Source organism: Tenrec ecaudatus, chromosome 14, assembly GCF_050624435.1.
Source record: "Tenrec ecaudatus isolate mTenEca1 chromosome 14, mTenEca1.hap1, whole genome shotgun sequence".
Taxonomy (NCBI): Eukaryota; Metazoa; Chordata; class Mammalia; order Afrosoricida; family Tenrecidae; genus Tenrec; species Tenrec ecaudatus.
This window is the reverse complement of record NC_134543.1, coordinates 110,307,305-110,328,470: the sequence shown is the minus strand read 5'-3', so window position 1 is coordinate 110,328,470 and position 21,166 is coordinate 110,307,305. Positions and strand designations below refer to the sequence as shown.

The 21,166-nt window shown below is 43.2% G+C and overlaps 2 protein-coding genes and 1 pseudogene across 2 annotated transcripts in view; 1 reads left to right on the top strand and 2 right to left on the bottom strand.

The window, feature by feature from the left end:
* Window positions 1-21,166, top strand: part of SHC4 (SHC adaptor protein 4) — a 151,181-nt gene that overhangs the window by 87,529 nt on the left and 42,486 nt on the right. The gene's annotated exons all lie outside the window — the stretch shown is intronic.
* EID1 (EP300 interacting inhibitor of differentiation 1) lies at window positions 8,460-10,099 on the bottom strand. The gene has a single exon (XM_075531158.1). The coding sequence runs from the start codon at window positions 10,021-10,023 to the stop codon at window positions 9,499-9,501; it is 525 nt and encodes a 174-aa protein (XP_075387273.1). The 5' UTR covers window positions 10,024-10,099; the 3' UTR covers window positions 8,460-9,498.
* On the bottom strand, window positions 17,107-17,201 carry LOC142427039 (U6 spliceosomal RNA; annotated as a pseudogene).

The window sequence follows — 21,166 nt, the reverse complement described above, 5'->3', positions numbered from 1 at the left end:
CCACTGACAATCCTTCCTATGCGTCCATTGTTGCCGCCACTCTGTCAGCCCGTCTCCTTGAGGCTCTCCCTCTTGTTCCACTTTATCAAGTCCTTTTCCAGAGACTGGTCCCTCCCGATAACAAGTCCAAGGTATGTGAGAGGAAGTCTTGCCTTCCTTGCTTCTCAGGAGAATTGCGGCTTTGCTTCTTCCGAGACAGAAGTTTTTGTTCTTCGGACAGTCCATAGTATGTTCAGTGTTCTTCACCAGACTTCAACGGCCATTGCTTGATTAATTTTTTATGGAGAATTAAGGTGCAAACTAGTCACTACTCTTTGGTGGTTATATGCCTGAAACATTCATGATTCCCCTGTACCTGTCCCCAGAGGAAAGCAATTACCTTATCAGGATGAAAAGAATGTGCATGTTGGGGAGGGGTGGTGTTACAGTTCATATTTTCAAGTAGAAACATTTTCTTCCATCCCTTCTCATTGAAAATATTTCTAAGAGGTTATTGCATAAATGTATATTTTTCTTTTCCGATGATTTTTACTATTATGAGGTTCTTAGACCCACAGTCAGTACTCACGGACACAGCAGTGAAGAAGTCGGACGGTGGATTGCATTGGGAAGCTCTGCTGCAAATGCAGTGAAGTGTTCAAGATGATGCACTAGCTCCAAGCCACAGTATTTCCACTCCCCTCACGGGCCTGTGAAAGCTGGTCAATGAATAGGAAGACTAAGGAAGAATGGATACATTTACGAGACTACTCCTTAGAAGCAAGGAGGGCAAGGCTTCATTCATCTCATGCACCTTGGATATGTTAGCAGCGGGGACCAGTCCATGCAAAAGGACTTGCTAAAATATTTGGTAAAACAGAGGGCTAGCGAAAAAGAGCAAGACCCTCAATGAAATGGATTGACATCGTGGTTACATCAGTGGGCTCCAACAGAGGAACTATGGTGAGGTTGGCACAGGACAGGGCAGCACTTCATTTCTGTTGTACACAGGGCAACTCGGAGTCAGACGGACTTTACAGCACCTAGTTACAACATGAAGTGCCTGATTTTTCATGGTGAATCGAATATATTACAGAACAGCATTAGTAAAACAGATATAGTAAGGGAAATCCCCCCCCCAAAAAAAACGTAATTTTTTTTCAAAGCTGTGTACTTAATTTTTTTTTAACAAAACAACTGGATTATTTTCAAAGCGGTACTCTCCATTTTACTTAATACAGTTGTCAAACCTGCGATTCCATTCTTGGAAACATGTTTTCAAGGTCTTCTGTTTGGATGGCTGACAATGGCACATCCTTGTTTTTTCTCCACCGCTTTCATGTCCCTCTTCATGAGCAGAAACAAAAAGAGGTTGCACAGAGCTGGGTCAGGCGAGTCAGGTACGTGGGGCAAGACAGGCATGCCGGTGTTTTGCCCAAAACTGGCACACCGAGATGGCTGTGTGAGCACTGTTGTGATGGCAAAACCAGTCCCCTGTCTGCCACACATCAGGCCTTTTTTGTCACACAGTGTTAACGCAGTCATTCCAGAACCTCTAAATAGGAAGCTTGATTAACAGTCTGATCTGATGGAACAAATTCCAAATGCACTCGGAGTCAAGTTGACATTTTCATACGTTCAGGAAGTTGACAGACGCCCAGAACAAGGTTTGTCGATAGACATTTCCCTTTTTTTGAAATGAGAAAGCCACTTGTACACTTGAGTTTTCCCCATAGCACTGTCCTTGTGAGCTGTGTTCAACATCACAACAGTTTCTGTGGCATTTTTCCTGAGCAGCAAACAAAATTTCACAGCCCCATGCCTTTCTCTTAAATTGGTCATCACAAAAATTGAGGTTTGAGCGAAACTGCTTTTATGAAAAATTCACTGTGATCAGAGAGAATCTTCCCAGGCAACATCACTGGGTGCACTAACAGGGCGAGTTGCTTGATGCTCGCCCAGCGGGGCAGTGGGCGGGAGAGCTTTTTTCCTTTTGGGGGGAGGGTGGGGGTACCACCTCATAAAAGATATTGGGGTATCTGAGTAAATGAGAAGTCTTTGTACTAAATTCCTTATGTTGTTTCTGGGGTTCCTTGTGATGGAGCTGATTCTGACCCCTGGGGTTTTCAATAAAACTGTTGGGAAGCCGAACACCAGGACTGTCTTCTGAGATGCCACTTGGTGGTTTGAACTGCTAACCTTTTGGCTGGTAGTTGCATGCTTAACTGTTTGTGCTACCCACAGATCCTAAAATTTCTTGTTTCAGCTTTTTATGTGGGTAAGCGTCTGGTTTTCCTCTTTATTTAATATGTGGTGTTAATCGTTCTTGGATTTTAAGGTATATTCGATGGGATGTTGTTGATCGTGAAGTCATGGAGGTTTAATGTGCCCTTGGCAATGACAAAACACTGAGCGGCTGCTCGGTCAGATACACTGAGATTGAAATTGTGGCTTGTCACTCGCAAGTTACTCAACCGCGCTGAGCTTCCTCTTAAGTATCATGAGGATTACAGGGCGTTTGAAATGATGGGTTTAAGTAGATCTGTCACAGGGCGTACAGGGGCTTACTTGTGCTTCCTTCGCATCTGGAGTGAAAATGTCCCATTCTTCACCACATCAGAGATGCTGCTTCTCGGTTTGGATGGCATCTCTCAACCCCACAGGATCAAAGCCTCTTTTCAAATGTATAGTCCCTGCCAGGAATGGAGTAACCAGAAGAAAGATAAGCGTGGACTTGTGCTTATTAATTAATCTGTCTGAGCTGTTCTGAAGCATACATTCCTCATCAGTGTTACCGCTCACTTGATAGGCCTGTTCGTTGTTTGGCTATAGGTGATTCCCCAGAGGTGGGTCCATTCCAGGTTTGAAGGGTATCCGGGGACCACGGTCTGGGGAGTTCTACCAGTTGCTCTCTCAGACCAGTAAACTTGGCTTTTTATGATTTGAATGTTGTTCTGCGCTTGTCTCCCATTCTGTCCAGGACCTTCTGTAGTCCCTGCTGTGCTGGTAGCCGGGTCCCGCGCGGTTTGTTCTCTGGGCTCAGGGGAGTGGAAGCTGTGGTCACAGGGCCCGTTGGTCCTTGGGGCCATTGTTTGCTTGACTCTGCTTTTCTTCAGGCTTCTTCTCTCTGGACAGGGAATGGCCAGTAGTTGGAGATAATATGCCGACTACTAGCGTTCAATCATTGCTCCTCACCACACTGGCATGTGGAATATTGTCGTTGTGAACTGTGTGATGTGGTTGTGTTAACTGGGCTCTGAAATGATTTTCTTTGGCTACCTAGCTCAGTGACTTCTTTCCTCAGGATGTTTTGCTTACAGCTAAGAAGTTTTCAGAACTTTGCTCCCCGTTTGCTCCACTATATACTCGCTCACTCCCACTGAGTCAATTCTGACTTTAAGTGACCCTAAAAGACCAAGGAGATCTGTTTCTTTGGATTCCTGATTCTATAAATCCTTTCAGGAGCAGAAAGCCTCATCTTACTCCCAGGAAGCAGCCAGTGGGTTTGAACCTGCTAACCCTGAGTTTAGCAGCCAAACACACACTCTGCTATGCCTCCAGGCCTCCTTGGGTGCTACTATACATGGATGTATTTAAAGCAAACACAATTATTTGTATTTATAATTTTTATTTTAAAATTAATTTAACAAAATTTTGTAATTTATATTTACATATCTATACTATATTTGATATTTATTTATAAATACAAAAATTTATTTGCTTTAAATAATTGCAGAAATATCCTCTGCCAACCTTATATGGTAAAGTCCCATGTCTGTTCCATTTGCATTTGCCTATGGATTTACTCATGGATTGTCTCTATGACTAACATTGTAGATTATGTGTGTAATACTCTTGAGCTTTGTCTTGAAAGTTGTAACTCTTGTGTGACACTATGATCTCACCTTTCTGCATATTGCTTGTCTCTTCACACAAATTACTATACACTGTTATTTTCCCCTCCATTCCCATCCCATCCCTGAATCCACTGTCCTTCTTTGACGGTACACAGCATTCTGTTGCCTGCGTGTATCACAGGTTGTTGATCCAGTCATCTGTTGAGGGGCATTTAGGTTTTTCATCTTTTGTTATTGTGAAGAATGCTGTTATGAAAACAAGTGTCCACCTAACTACATCAGCTCTTCTTTCTCTAAGATATATGCCTAGCAGGGGAACTGCTGTATTAAATGGCATTTCTATTTCCAGCTTATTAAGGAAGTGCAATGCTATTTCTCACAGTGGCTGTACAATTTACAGTCATACCAGCAGTGATGGTAGTGCCAATATCTCCAACTATCACCAACACTTGTTATTTTACGCCTTTGTGAGTTTTGCTGTTATTGCTGGGGTGAGATATCTCATTGTTGTTTTGATTTTTCTCTAATGGCTAGTAGGTTTTGTTTTGTTTTGGTAATGGCTAATGATCACAAGGATTTCTTCATGTTTGTTGACTTCCTGAATGTCTTCTTCCGTGAAGTGTTTGTTCATGTCTTCTGCTCATTTCTGCATCAGATTGCCTTGTATTGTTCTCATGAATTCTTCTAACGTATTATCTGTGATTCCCTTAATTGTGTTTGCAGTTTCATGGATCTCTTAGAAGGCCCTATATTTAAGTTTTCTGAATCTCTTATCAAGTTGTTCCATTACCCATTTCTTCCTCAAGGAAGTCCCTGGTTCTTTATTTTAGTCAGTCGCTTGAGTCATCCTATCTTTATTTGTTTGATTGATTTGGTGACTATTATCTCCAAAGGAATCCTGGTAGTCGAATGGGTTAAATATTTGGTTGCTAAGTGCACAGTAGGTGTTTCCAATCCATCAGTTGCTCTGCACGAGAAAGATGAAGCTGTCTGATCCCATTCAGATGTACTTTTTTGGGAAACCTTAAGGAGTTTTACTTTGTCCTATAGGATCACTATGAATTGAATTGACTTGATGGCAAGTAGTTCATGGGTTAACTCCAAGACACTTTAATTGGTTGCTTTGTTTTTATGTCCTGGTTTTTTGTTGTGCTTTGATTTGATGTATCTGGGTGCTTGGGGTGGGTGTGCTACTCGTCACTAGTTTGGCAGCACCGGGCCATTCACAGTGGGCGATGAGTGGCAGTGTGGACATGCCTGTGTTTGCTGGCTGAAGAGAGCAGCTTAGACTGGAAGCATGTGTTGTCCACCATCTCTCATTGACCCCAAGCTGCAGGAGCAAGTGGAAGTGCTTGCCTTTGGGTGAGGCAGTGGACGGCAGGTGAGGGAGAGGCAGTAGAAGTGTGTTATTGCTGTTCAGTTAGTGAGGGTGGGGCACCCTTGTACAGTCATAAGGAGCTTCAGTAATGCTGTGGGGTAAGCATTGGACTGCTAACTGCAAGAACGGCGGTTCAAATCCACCAGCCATACCAGAGGAAAAAGACAAAACTTGGGCCAACAAGGTGACAGTTTTAGGGGAGGTATCTAAGGAGCAGTTTTAAAATGGTGTTGTCATAGGGGTGACTGAAGTTAATGGGGGATTTAAGAATGAGGTTGTGCTGTGGGTGTTGGGGCATGGTTGCTTTTCTTGGCATTGTGGCTCTCTAAGCTGCTTCAAGTAGAAATTCTCTTATGACACATACCAGTCATTTGGACCGAACAGAGGTAGGGGCAGTGGGCATCCACTCTTGGTAGTTAACACAAGGACAAGTGTTGGGAGGGGCTCACATCTTTGCTTCATGGATGTCAAAGAATTTGCTATTCAGTCCCTGCGTGAATGGGAGCCAAAAGTGGTATCTCATTGACCTCAGATCCAGGGAGTTATTTTTTTTTAATTATTTTGAACCATTTTGCAAACTGAGGGGAAAATGGGAGGGGTGAGGTGTGGAGGGCCATTCTGGATACTGCAACTCAAACGGGTTTCAACTTGAAAGAACTTTAAAAAGTTCTTGGAAGAATGGAATGAAAAGATAATGGAATTTTTCTAGACATTTTGAAGCTCCCTCATCATCAAAAGGGCAATTAAAATGCTTAATGGATGAAGGCAGCCAAGAAGGGGCATGGATGTAGCATAAAAAAAAAGATTAAATCCTCCTTCAACAAAGCTACCCCTTGAAGTTCTAAGATAATTCTAAGTAAATTCTAATGCTTTTGCCTCCAACTTAACTTCAAAGATATACTTCGGCCTGAAAACATAGCAGGTTAAATTTATGGGCACATTCACATACAGTCGATTATTTATGGGCCACATTTATGTTCAGCTCATGAGGACAATATCAAAAATATAACCAACCACTAGTTCCAGAAAATGTTTCCTAGAAGCATAATTTCAATTAAATGTAATGCTTGCCATTTAAAAAAATTATTAGTTTTGCTATCAGAAAATATTTTGGAAAATCAAGTTACAGGAGGTTCTATAAAATATTCCTACTTTTCCACAGGCTTTATTGATGTACTTTAATATGGTATTTTAGAAGCATAAGAAAATAAGTCAGAATCTTAGTTCCTCCCATTTCCAATATTTTTATACTCATTGCTATTCCACCAACTCTTACCAGCTACTGAATTGAGAAAGGTAATAAAGGGATACAACACAGTAAAGCAGGAGGAAAATGGTGACATACTTTAGTGTCTATAAAGAGGGAACTTCAACTTACCTCTAGAGGCCAAGCCAATTGTCTTAGGTCCAAAACCATGGTATCGAAACAGTAATAAGTGGAGTACGCCCCTCTATCACTTGGCCCGCATGCCCAGGACACAAGCCTGGAGAACGTGGCAGAGATGATCTGACATGTCTAACCATGAACCACTTCTTCCAGGTGGGACTGTGGGGCAGGAACGGACTGATCTTTTACTTAGGCAACCAAACCAAGAGCCATTGAGTGGATTCTGACTATAGGACCCGAGAGGAACCACCAGGTAGGGTTTCCAAACCTGGCTTTTGTGATGAAACCAGATTGCCTCACCTTTCTCCCAGTGTCTGGGGGTTTAAACCATCAGACTTTGGTTCATAGCCCAAGGCTTTATGCATCGTGCCTAGAGGGCCCCTTCACTTGGACAACCGCAGGGGGGTTTTAGCTGCTGAGTTAGGAGACTGTTAGTCAAAAGAAATCCGTGGAACGTGTGAAACCGGAGGGCTCCCGATGGGGGACCCATCTGAGCTAAGCAAGCAGGATAGTCAGGGATAAATCCAAGGCATGCTGGTGGTGGCGCAGTGTTCTGTGCTGGACAGCTAACAGTAAGGTTGGCAGTTTGAGCCGGCGAGCTGCACCACAGGAGAAAGGTGTGACTGTCTGCTTCTGTAAAGATGGCAGCCTTGGCCTCCCTAAGAGGCAGTTCTAAGCGGAGTCAGAACTGCTTAGATGGAAATGAGTTGTGAATGGATTTAGGAAATCCTCCCCAACTCCTGCAAAGCTTTCAAAACTTGATTTCCTTTCCCCCACATCCTCCCTAAATCTGGATCTCCTCAGAATGCTGTTTAATTCCCATGAAGTGGCCAGTTTTTAAAGTACATACAATGATCACAACTACTTTCAATTAAGGGCATTAGAGGGTGATTTGCCAGTTGTGGACCTAGTCGAGGGGTCCACATTAGAACCAAGGGGTTGAATTTCAGTCTGTGGTAACTCCAACATGTAAATGTTATTTTCCATCTGTAAAGGGGTAACTTTCTTCCTCACTATTGAAAATGGCTAATTCCAGGGGTTTCTCAGGTGTACTTTGTTTGAAACCGAGCTGAACCCAGTATCCCTTACTCTTTGCTCAGTATGAGCAACAGAATCGGAACTTCCTGGTTTGCAGACCTGCTTTTGCCTGAGCTTTTCAATATTTGAAGGGGAATGCAATGGGCCAGTTTATTGTACACTGGCACTGCTTGCCATTTTCCTTCAGAGCACTGTTAGTTCACATGGTGCGAAGATCTGTCTTCAGATGCACATGACTGCATTTGCAAGCAATCTGAGAAAGCAATGGAAGAGGTGAGGCAGGGCACAGTAATATTTAAATACCAACATGTTATCCCTTGTCCATCCCCCTCCCCTACTAGGTTGATGCTTGAGTGATTATGACCATCCTTATTTAAATGGGCTTAGTTTGAATATTTAAAAAAAAGACAAGAACCTCCTTCCCAAAGAAGAGGCTGACTATAACATATATAAAGTTGGATTGTCCTGTTGTAGATGCGTCCTTTATTGGCAGTAATGGGGCAGGGGCATCTGGTATTTTTTATTGGTTAACATCTGCCAGCAGAGGCAATTTTTACTGAGTGCAGCCTCTTAACTACCCCCTCCCCCAAGATCTGCAGATCTTTATCACCATAGCAACCTCACTGAGGCAAGGTTTTCCTAGGTTGGCAACCCCTGATTTACTAAGTCTGATTTCCACAAATTTATACCTCAGGTATTTGAAGCTGGATCCCTTTCCCATATCAACGTTGATTAAATTCAAACCAAGAGGTTGTTCTAATGGACATGGGAAAAAGCAGTATGTAAAGTATGTGTGCAATACTAGGAGCCAAACAAAGGACACAGAACAAAAATTTTTATTATCTCGGACACTGGTGTGCAACAAATAACAAGCTTCATTAGAGAAGGAGAGAGGGGGACACTGGCAGAGGTTGAGGTTTCAAACCTCTAGGCAGACCTTTAAAAAGTCAATTGCGTTAATTGTTCAGTCTTTTGGATTTGTAGTTTTCCTTTCACGGGAGTTTTCACCAACAGTTCTTTTAATAGGAAGTTGACCAAAATGGATACCTTCTTAGTGTATGAGTATTAGAAATGGTTTTCTTGGTACTTTCCCATAATACATTAGTGTCTAAAATCTTCAAAGTAGTCTTCATTTTTTAAATTAACCACACGGGCTTTCTCAAAATATTGATCATAGCTTTCTACGTAACGGAGACACATGTATAAACAAAAATTAAGAAGCTCTAAGAAACGCATTTAAACATATAGCACATGTGATATAACTGTAACTGCCTTTGGGGGGGGGTTTCCACCTTTTGCATTCACCGAAGAAAACAAAATCTATGTTCTACTAATACTTTTGCTATGACCTGAACAGATTACAAAATTCAAATTTTCAAGTTTTTCAATAGGTTTCCCAGTTCAAAAAAAAATCAGGCTGTGTCCTAACGTGGAGATTCTGGTTATTTTCCCTCATTATATTGTATCAGTGAGCTCTTTTATTGGCAATTTGGTCATGCCTTGCTCTTGCAAAACCACCCCTTACAGTGAAGCGGATAGGAAGGTCTTTTCCCCAAGGCAGGGGAAATAAGTTGGACCAATAACATAGACAAAGGCTGGGGGTGTTTCAAGACATCTGGCAGACAGGGTTCAAGTCTACGATCCTTTTTTTTTTTTTGTCTTAACGGTTTTCTTCCTTTTGCACAACTGCGTAATCAGTCCTGTTACTCTTCTACTTTGCAAAACGAGGTATTTCCTTTCCTTCTGGGTGGGAACCAGATCGGTTTTCACTGGCGCTGATCTGTTTCGCACGAATCCTTCCAATGATCGAACGCTGGCTCTCCCCTCCGGTCGTTGCCTCCTCTTCGAACAGCCTGCACCTATTCCCGATCAATGATCTCATCGCAGCCCAGCTCTTCCGTCAGCCGATTGACGACCATGAGGGAGAAAAGCTCTTCGATGAACGCTAGCTGATCAAACGGGGTCTTCTCCGAGTGCATCGGAAACCCGCCGCCCTCCAGGGGGGCTGCCCCCGCTCGGGACGTTCGCAGGAAGAGCTTGTTGGCTTCTTCCAGGGCCGCCGAGACCCGGGAGCCCGCGCCGCTGAGCTGCTCCTCCTCGGGGTAGTCGTAGTCGTCGTCCCAGTCATCGAACTCCTCGCCCTCGTCCTCGCTCTCCAAGTCGGGGGCCGCGATCGGGCCGGGCTGCTCCCCGCGGCTCGGGGCCTCCGCCGCCTCCTCCTCCATGGGGCCTTCCTCCTCGAGCAGCGGCGCGGCCCCGGCGCGGGAGGGGCTCGGGCCCGGCTCGCGGTCCCCGCTGCCTACCTCCATCTGCGGAAGGTCGCTCTCGCCTGGCATCACATCCATCTGCAGGTCACTGCCCTCCTCGTACGACATCTCGGACATGCCTCAGCCGCTCCGGCCGCGCCCGCGAGCGTTCTCGGCCGCACCGGGTGGGCGGGGGCGGGGGGGCGGAGACAACGCGGCTGTGCGCCGGTGCGCTTGCGCAGAAGCGGCGTGCTTGCGTCATCCCGTACGCAGACGCAGCGTCGCCACCTCCGCCCGCCAGGCTCGGGGGCGGCTCAGGCGCGTGCGCTCACCCGGCCTCTGGGGACGTTAGAGCGCTGTCGTGGTTTGTGCTTCGCGGATCGAACGTCACACCTGCGAGGGCGTCCCTGCCGCCCCTTGACGACTGCGCCGTTCCGCCGCGGACGACGAGATAAGCTTGACGACACCCCACCGGCCTTGGAAACCACGGCTGATCGCCCCTCCCCCCCGACCCTTCATCATCGCCCCTCCCCCCTCGACCCTTCATCATCCTCCCAGGAACTCCCGCGATCTCACCCAATACCAAGGTTTGGACATCTTTCCCGTTGGTTAGCCCAGCCCCCACTGGCAAACCCGTTGCCATGGAGGCGGCAGCGACTCGACAGTTTCCAAGCCAGGCAATGAACGTAATCCCAGATCAACGTGTTAAAAACGGATTTAGCTTCTGGTTTTGGCATTTAAAAAAAGTATGTGAAATACGCAAATCACATGTGGACTCCGTGGCCGCAACAAAAGGCCCAGACAAAGTAGCAAGCGTTGTGTAGAGCGTCACTCTAGATCCGAACCGATTCTTGCCCCCGAACAGCAGCCACATGGTATCTGTGTTTTCTCTAAACATAGTAACTATGTCATCTGTGTTTTTACCTAGAAAACAAACAAACATAAAACCCCAAGCCCGCTGCCATCGGAGTATCGCTCCCTAGCGACCCTCCAAGACGGAGTACAACTACTCCAGGATGGAGTTTCCGAGGCTGTAAATCTTTACCTGGACAGCCACCTCATTTGTCATTTGTCGTCATTTTTCCCCAGGAGAAAATTTCCATTCATGCCAACTTCCGGTCAGTCCCCCTTTTGCACATGCACGGATCATTCTGTCCTTTTGAATAATACATTATGTTGCGGGACCCCAACCCCTTCTTTAAAAGATTGCACTGCCTTCAGCCTAAACGAAGAAAAGCAAATACACCTCAACGATGACTTCAAGATTCGCCTTTGGTGGTTTGATGGGTTAAGAATTGGGTGGCTGACCACTGTGTCACCTGTCCAAACCCCTGGAGAAATGGGGCTTTCTGGCAGCCTGGGAAACCTGCAGGGAGCATTTGCATGCTGTTCTTACAGTAGGCTGCTGTGCGTTGAAGCAGACTTGACAGCAGTGGGTTTGGGGGTTCATTTAATTTTGCACAGCATCCTGTTGCATAGATAAGATAGACATGCCGTAGTTAGCCGTAGACAAATATTTTTCTTTCCTTTTTTTGCTATAAACTGCAGGTGAATGAAATCTTGGGCCAATAGTTCTCTACAGTCAATACCTAGAAGTAGAAAAGCAATATTTGTCAGCAGAGGTGTAGCTTCAGAAGACAGTACCTGTGGCAAGGAACGAACTTGTCCCCCTACCCAAACATTGAGAGAAAGATGGGGCTTTCTACCCCCATCAGCATTCACAGTCTCAGAAACTCATAGGGACAGTTACATGTCCTATAGAGACATGGCTTGGATGACAGTGAGTATCCAAAGTCAGACTCCTCGTTAATCTTTTACTTAGCACACAATGGCACTACAGGACAATGGCAACTTCTTCGATTCTTCTTCAGTATTCAAAGTCCAACTTTCACATGCAAATGAGGCAGTGGAAAATACCATGGCTTGAGCCAGGCCCGCCTTAGTCCCCAAAGTAACATCCTTCTTTTCCACATCCTTGAAAGAAGTCTTGTGCAACAGATTTGCCTAATGCTGTGTGGCCTTTGGTCTCTTGACTGCTGAGCGTTGAGTGTACATCCAAACAAGACTAAATCCTTGACCACTTCACTCGCTTCTCTGATTATCATGATGTTACCCATGGTCCAGGGTGAGGATGTGGGTTTTCTTTACAGTGCATTGTAATCCACACTGAAGGCTGCAATCCTTGATCTTCCTCAGCAAGTGCTTCACATCCTCATTTTCAGCAAGCAAGGTTGTATCATCTGCAGATCCCAGGGTGTTAATAAGTCTTCCTCCAAACCAGAAGTAGTATTCTTCATGTAACCCAGCTTCTCTGATGATCTGCTCAGTCGACAGATGGAATGAGTGTGGTGAGAGGTCACAAACCTGATACATACCTTTCCTGGTTTTTAAAAAATCATTTTATTGGGGGCTTGTACAATTCTTATCACAATCCATACATACACCCATTGTGTCAAGCCCATTTGTACATTTGTTGCCATCATCATTCTCAAAACATTTGCCTTCTACTTGAGTCCTTAATCTCGGCTCCTCATTTCCCCCCTCCCTACCCTCTTCACCTCCCTCATGAACCCTTCACAATTCATACATTATTATAAATTATTATTTTGTCATTGTATGGCCGGATCAATGCCTGGCCAGCTTCTAGCAGCAAGTGCCCTTGAATCTCCCCCACTCTTGCGGAGCTGACCAGAGCTGGCTGAAACAACCAGCAGCAAGTGGCCTTGAATCTCCCACACACACCTGCGGAGCTGATCAGAGCTGGCTGTGTAACCTGTCAGCAGCTTTGCAAGTTTTTTTCTTTCTTTTACTCATGGCCCATTTTGTGCACGGCCCGGTTGGCTCAGTGCCCACTTTGCTCTTGACCCTTCACTCTGCACCCCGCATGGCCCATTTGGCTCGGTACCCGTTTTGTTCTCGGCCCACCGCTCTGCACCCGGCACCAGCAGGGCCCATTTGGCTCAGTGCCTGCTTTGTTCTCGCCCACCGCTCTGCACCTGGCACGAATACACCCGGAACCGGGAAGACACCTTACATTCCAGAAACCTGGACATATCTGTCCATATATAAGCATCACCCCTGTAGCCTGCAGTGCGATGCCCCCAGCCCGGACTTTGTGGACTGTGGGACTTTGCCCAGGCTGGTTTTTTTTTCTTCTCCCTTATAAAGCCTGTTTGCTCTAATTGGACTGATTTGGTCTCTGGCACCTCTCGACTTCCTTACAGTCATATGTTACACTGTCTGACATCTTCCCGCCCCCCCACTTCTCTGCTGTCCATCCCCCAGGGAGCAGGCCATACGTAGATTCTTGTCATCGGTTCCCCCTTTCCACCCCACATTCCCTCCAGGCATTGCTGCTCTCACCACTGGTCCTGAAGGGGTCTTCTGTCCCGGATTCCCTGTGTTTCCAGTTGCTATCTGTACCAATGTACATCCTATGGTCTAGCCAGATTTGTAAGGTAGTATTGGGATCATGATAGTGGGGGGAGGTAGCCTTTAAGAACTAGAGGAAAGTTATACGTTTCATCGTTGCTAACCTGCACCCTGACTGGCTCGTCTCTCCCTACAACCCTTCAGTAGGGGGTGTCCAGTTGCCTACCGATGGGCTTTTTAAACCATGCAGTATTCCTTTGTTTTCTCACAACTTCCTCTTGCTCCATGCGCAAGTTCCACACGAGTCTAATGTTCAGAAAGTCCCATTCCGTTCAAGACTATAGTTTGTTATGATTTTTACGACTGAATGCCTTTGCATTGTCAATGAAATCCAAGTAAACATCTTTCTGGTAGTCTCTTCTTTCAGCCAAGATTTATCTCACCAATGATATCCCTTTCTCCATTTCCTCTTCTGAATCCAGCCTGAATATCTGGCAGCTCCCTGTCAGTGCACTGCTACAACTGTTGTTAGGTGCTTTTCCACAAAATTTTACTTGCGTGTGATAGTAATGATATTGTTCCACAATTTGAGCATTTTGTTGGATCATCTTTCTTTGGAATGAGAACAAATGGATCTTGTCCCATCAGTTGGCCAAGTAGCTGTCTTGCAAATTTCATGGACTTGTGAGTTCTTCCAGGACTTGCTCAGCTTGTTGAAATATTTCAGTGGGTATTCTGTTATCCTGGAGCCTTGATTTTGGCTAATGCTTTCAGTGTAGCTTGCACTTCTTTGTATAGTACCATTGGTTCTTGCTCATCTGATACTTTTTGAAATGATTGATTGTTGACTTCTTTTTAGTACAGTGACTCTGTAATCTTTCCATCATTTTTTGATGTTGCCTGCATCATTCAGTATTTTGCCCATAGACGCGATGTCTCTGCACATTTCATTATGTGTCCCTTCGCCTTCTCATGCTGCCTGTTGAAGTTTTCTGCTCATCTCTTTGACTTTATTATTTATTCCATTTGCTTTAGCTCCTCTACAATGAAGAGTTTGATTTCTGCGTATCCCATCAGGAGAAATCTAGGTGTGTAGCCGTCCTTTGTGTTGTTGAAAATGGTATTTGCTATGAAGAAGCCGTGGTCTTGCAAAATTCTGTCATGCCATCTCCAGCTTTGTTTCTATCACCCAGATATATTTTCTGACAGGTTTTCTTTCCTCTTTGTTTCCAACAGCCAATAATTATCAATGCATCTGGATTGCTTGTTTGATTAATTTCAGACTGAAGACACTGGTCGGATTATTCAATTTCTGCATCACTATAGTCCTTTAGTGGCTGATGAATAAATTTAAATAATAGTGGTATTGACTGAATTTCCTTGCATGGGGATGATATTATCTTATCACAGACAATATCTTCAAGATCAAGCTTGCAATGTCCATTTTGCTAATGAATGAGATGCTATTCTTCCTGCCTACTTTAGAGAAATTAGTCACTGAAAACCGTACGGATGGCATTGACACATTGTCAGATATTGAAAAGTTCATGAATAGAAGCAGCCTTGTCAGATGTAGTGCTAAAAGGTGAGCCCCTCGGGCCAAAAGGCACCCAAAATATGCCCGAGGAAGAGCTGCTTCACCAAGTCAAGTCGAACATAATGTGGATGGAGTTCGGGCTGTAGGAACCAAGTCTTTGAGACCATCATTTGATAATGGGAAAAACTCAAAATGAGAAGAAATAGCTGCAAGCATCAATTAATAATCAGAACTTGGAATATATGAATTATGAAACAGAAAATTTAACAATATCTTATATTGTTTCCCATAATGTCTAGTTCTTGGACATTGACCGTCTTTCAATATGTTTATCGCACATGCATGTTGCTTTAGTGAATGAACTGGTTTATTTGGGGTTTATCTTAGAGATTTGTAGAAATTCTCTATATGCTTTATATCTGAAAACTTTGTTTTACAGGTTGCTAATATATGCTCCCCACCTGTTTTATGTCCTGTTTAAGGGCTCTGTTCTCTTATAAACGTTTAAAATGATGTAGTCAAATTCACATTTTTCTGAATATCTTCTTTGTGTTAGATAAGATGGATCTTCCTCATATCAAAGATCACATGGATCATCTTTGATCTGTCTTCTCCTGGTATCAGAGGTGTTTCATAGATCAGTTGTTTTGAGTGTATCCTAAGAAGACACAAGAGACGTTAGCTACATAAAAAAAATAGCTAAATCAGCCCATTCTACTAATTTGATTAATATTTTTTGCTGCTATTTGGAGTTGCCACATTTATCAGAGATTTAAAGTCCATGAATACATGTGTCTGTTTTTAGGCCTTCTACTCTAATTTCCATAGTTTCAGAATGTCTTCCCGACATGGAAAATAATACATTTGTTCTTTAAAAATTTCTTTAACACTACTTACACATTAATTCTTTCATATGCCTTTGAGGGGCAGTTTGAAATTTTCCATAGAAGACTTTCGTGGACTTTTGACTAGAACAGCATGAAATGTATAGATTTATATGGGGAGAGTTGACAGCGTTGTCAATGACTTTAGAGTATTGTCCACTTATCCATAAAGATGGCTTTTTCTAACGGTTCTGGTATCATGACATTTTCCAAAAAGACTTACATGATTCTCATTAGTTTTATGTGTAAGAAGTCTAGTAAAAGGTAATATCCCCTCTTAGTGCAGTGTTATATAGGCTATTGCTGACCGACAGAAGGCACATTGATTTTGTACGTTGACTTTTTGTTTCTAGGATTTTTTTTAGTGAAATATGTGCATACATATATGACATTAGTATTTCCCACAGTGGGTGCTTCTGCCCTTGGTTGGGGCACGGGGGCTGCAAAGACCTAGGGGGCAGTACAAAAGCCCATGCCTACACTTGATCTTGTGTTGTGGGTTATAGTACAAACATTTTTAATTGGGGGGGGGAGTGCTGAGTAAATTTTTTTCTTCCTGAAAAGGTGGTGGCAGGTCGAATACGTTTGAGAACCTATGTATTCCATAACTATAGAAACGTGTACATCCCATACGTGTGTGATTTAGTTGCCACAATCAACACAGTGGTTATCTGTTCTCATTGTCTAGGTCAAGAGGACCGCCATTTCCAGCATCCCAGACAACCAGTGACATCCTCTTCCTTCCCTCAAAAATAATCCACTCTGCTGACTTCAAACAGAATAACCTTACTTGGCTTGTTTATATAAATTAAACCATATCGCATATATTCATTAAGCAGGCTTCCCTTGCTCAAGAAACACGGTGTTGCATGACATGCACGCTGTAGAGTAGGGCACTGACTATTGTAGTGGCCATTGGAATTTTCCCTAGTTTGGCGCTATGATGAAGAAGGCAGCTATTAATTTCCTTGAGCATCTCTTTTGATGCACATATGTACACAGTTCTGATGGCTATGCATTTAGGAGTAGCAACACTTGGTCATATGACATATATGACATATCTGACATATATAGCATTAGTAGACATGGTCAAGTAACTCCCAAAGTGGCTGTATGAAATTACACTCCAACTAACAGTGGACAAGAGTTCAGTTCTTCTGCATTCAGCCTGACGAAAGCATCCTGACAATATTTTATATTTTAGTTTTCAGTATAATATTAAATTAATAACTCATTGCAGTTTCATGTGTTTTCCTGACAACTGGTGAGATAGGACACTATTTTTAAGTTTATACATCTGTTGGATATTCATTTTGGAGAGGTGAATATTGACCTTTTATGCTCATTTAAAATATTTGTGTTCTCTGGTTTTTACTTACTAATTTATAAGAATTCATTATATATCCTGGATACAGGCACCCTTTTAAAAAAAATCTGGAATGCTTCACAAATTTGCTCAGCGGCCATGCTAACCTTCTCTGTATCATTCCACTTTTTGTATATGTTATGCTGCCGAAGTGAGCATGATACAACTCTTTGTCGGTGTACATCTTCTCTCATTCTATGACTTGTCCTTTCATTCTCTTAATGTCTTTTGAAGACAAGATGTTCTTAATTTTAACATTGTCTGATTGAGTTTTCTTTCATGGCGAGTGCTCTTTTTGACCATTTTTTGAAATTCTTGTCTATCTCATGGCTAAGAGCATGTTCTCCTATATGAATTAGCTTCTAGAAGCCTTGGTGTGAATTTCACTAAGTATACGTGATGCAGTGAGTCAACATTCTTATGTATACATCTATAATAAATTGCCCCAGCACCAGTTTTTGAAAAGATATTTTCTGCAGTTCAGCAGTATCTCTTTGATGGTAAAGCATACATAACTGTGTTGGTTATTTCTGTAGTTTCTTTTTTTTAATTAAAAAATCATTTTATTGGGGGCTCTTACAACTCTTATCACAATCCATACATCCATCCATTGTGTCGAGCACTTCTGTACGTAAGTTGTCATCATTTTCAAAACATTTTCTTTCTACTTGAGGCCTTGGTATCAGCTCATTTTACCCCCTTCCTCGTGAACCCTTGATAATTTATAAAGTATTATCTTTTTATATCTTACACTGACTGCAGTCTCCCTTCACCCAATTTTCTGTTGTTCACTCCCCTGGTAGGGGTTACATGTAGATCACTGGGATATTCCCCCCTCTCCCCGCATCTTCCTGCTACCATCCTGGTATCTCTACTCTCATTATTGGTCCTGAGGGGGTTATCTGTCCTGGATTCCCTGGATTCTGATCTCTTGTCTATACCAGTGTACATGCTCTGGTCTAGCCCGATTTGTAGGATTGGGGTCATGATATGGGGGAGGGGGGGTATTAAAGAACTAGAGGAAAGATGTATGGTTCATCCTGCTATACTGCACCCTGACTGGCTCATCTCTTCCTTGTGACCTTCTGTGAGGGGACATCCAATTGTCTATAGATGGGCTTTGGGTCTCCAGTCCGCACTCCCCCTCATTCACATCAATGTGATTTTTTGTTCTGGGTCTTTGATGCCTGATACCTGATCCCATCAACACCTCATGATCACAAAGGCTGGTGTGCTTCTTCCATGTGGGCTTTGTTGCTTCTGAGCTAGATGGCTGCTTGTTTATCTTCAAGCCTTTAAGACCCCAGACACTATAGCTTTGCATAGCCTGGCACCATCAGATTTCTTCATCACATTTGCTTATGCACCCATTTTGTCTTCAGTGATCACGTCGGGAAGGTGAGCATCACAGAATGCCAGGTTTTTAGAACAAAGTGTTCCTTTAAGTATTTTAGAAATCTTGATTTAGTCTGGTGGATTCCAAACTCAGGATATGAGTCTTTTTTGTGAGTCCACTTTTGCAGAAAAATCTTGGTAAAATATCTTAGGTCCACAAAGCAAAAGTGTAACTGAATTTCAGGGACATCTGAAGCACCGATCTGATGCAGTGAAGAGGCAGGACCACATGTCATGCATGAGTCCTGGGATCATATCAAGAGCATCAAATTACCATAGTGGAGAGAGCTGCCCAGGGAGCCCAGAGAAGAGAGTGGATACGGAGTTGCCAGGCCAGGAACACTCAATATACTCCCCATTTCTGTAGTTTCTACATGATGTCAATCAAAATAATTTCAATTACTAGTAATATAAGTTTGCTATCTTTTTCTTCTTTAAAATAGTCTTGGCCACTTTTATATAAACTTTGATATTGGCTTATCCATTTTCACAACCAAAATATTTTATTGGGATTTTATTGAAGCTATTCATCACTTTGGGAGAAAGTGCTATTCTGACAATATGAAATCATTGAAACCATGAACAGAGCACCTCCCTACATTTCTATAAGCATCTTTAATGCCTTTAATGTCTCTCATTAATGCATTAAAGTTTTACTGTGTAAGTATTGACTTTTGTTAGATTTATTCTTCATAAAAGTCCTGTTGTACATAGTTCCCACTCCTAAAATGATGCTATCTAAATTGGTTTTGATAGCATATAGAAATACAATTAATTATATATAATCTTGCAAGAATGACCTTGAAGATTTATCAATTCTAATAATTCCTTCTTAGATTCTTTTTGATTTCAAAATATGTGACCATATGATCTGTGAATAATGAGAGCTTGATTTGTTTCTCGCCCCTATGACTTACATTTCTGTGTCGCATGCTTGCTTCCTTGGGTAGCATGTTCGATCTGTGAGACTGGGCGTTCTTGTCCCATTCCTGATCATAGGGAGAAAGCTTTGAATAGTTAATCATAAGTTCATTAAGTCTGCTTTTTACCGTAGGCATTTTGTTGATTCCTCAACAGGAAAGGGAAATTTCTTTTTTCCCCCCCTGGATTTCTAAGAATTTTTAACCATGTGAGCTGTATTCTTTTTCTATGGATACGCAGTAAACCATTTCCCCAAATTAGTGTTTTATAGTAGCCATTTATCTACTCTGCACTTTGATCTTATCTTAGCGAGGTGGTTCTTCTGCTTGGCGTGCTTGGTGCCACTCATATGGCTGACGTTATCTGGTGGCACACCTGGTGCTGGGGAGTCAGAGACGGCCTCCCTCACATATCTGGTGGCTCTGTGGTTATGCATGAACCCCTTAATTTGAGGGCATTGATTCTTCTTTGGTCTTCCTTATTCCTTGTCCAACTTTCTGATGCATATGAGACAATTGAATATATCACGACTTGGGTCCGATGCACTGTCGTCCACAAAGTGACATCTGTGGGTTTTTACACTTTAGGGAGTTATTTTGCAACTCTGGTACCTTCTCACTATGGACCACTGTTCAGCAGTAAGGAGGAAGGGGATTGCTATAGAGACCTCGCATCTGGGAGAAAGAGGAGACGGTCTGCTCCTTCTTTCCTCTTGTCCCACTATCATGTTCAGCCTTCATTTGGGTTTCAGTAATTCTTTTAGGTTACATTACCCTTGGTCACGCCCTACCAGGCCTCCTAAACCCTCCTCACCACTGATTTGGATCACTTGTTGTTCCCTTGTCTCTGGGTTTGTTAACACCACTTCCTTCCCCGCCCCCCACCTCCTCTTCTCCCATCTCCCCTAGAACTGTCGGTCCTGTTGTTTGCTCCTCCAGGTTGTTCATCCAGCCTATCTTATTTAGACAGACCTGCAGAGATAATAACATGCAAAAAAACAAGACAGAGCAAAACCAAGCAACAAAATAAAACAAAACAACAACACCAACAAGCCAATGATAAAACAAAACACCACAACAAGAAAGAAAAGCTTGTAGTTACTTCAAGGAGTGTTTGTTGGCTCTTTCTTGTTTTTATAGTATTAAATATAAATAATTAAACAATAGTAGTGATAGTGGAACCTTATGACTTTAAAAATGAATATTTAACTTTTTACTATTAAATCAGATATCTGGTTGATATACTTATGATATACTCAGGACACTTAGGATTTTACGGATATACAGCAGAAAGGAATATAACAGCTAATTCGTCCACACAGCAGTACAGAGGGCTCAGTTCAGCTCACTTCCATGGAGCAGTTAATATACTGGAAGTCCTTCAACTCACAAGGACTGCTGGGTCCAAGTTCAAAGAAACAGACCGCTGAGTGTTCTGTAGGGCTACGCAGGCAGTCTGACCGCAGGCAGCAAACAGCAGGGTGGGTCACCAACAGTCAGCCAGACAACATGATCCAACAGTCCCAAGCTCAAGCAATGTATACATCAGCAGCAGGTTGAAGGAAACCCAAGTCCTAGCAACACGATCTATGGGTTAGGTGCCCCACAGGTAGTGCAGTTCACAAGTTGAGGCTGAGAACTAGCTAAAGCAACCGCATGCTGGTCTGATCACCAGAGAGAGAGAGAGGTTTACAGAGCCATTTATCCTTTGCCCTCCTATCAAGCTACAACCTTATTAATCCCACATGTTCTTACTGGCCAGGTTGGCACAATAAACCTACCTATCACAATAGTTTTACCTTTTTAA

Bases quoted from the DNA above. Each gene is read 5' to 3' on its own strand.
- EID1 (XM_075531158.1), bottom strand. From the start codon at position 10,023: ATGTCCGAGATGTCGTACGAGGAGGGCAGTGACCTGCAGATGGATGTG.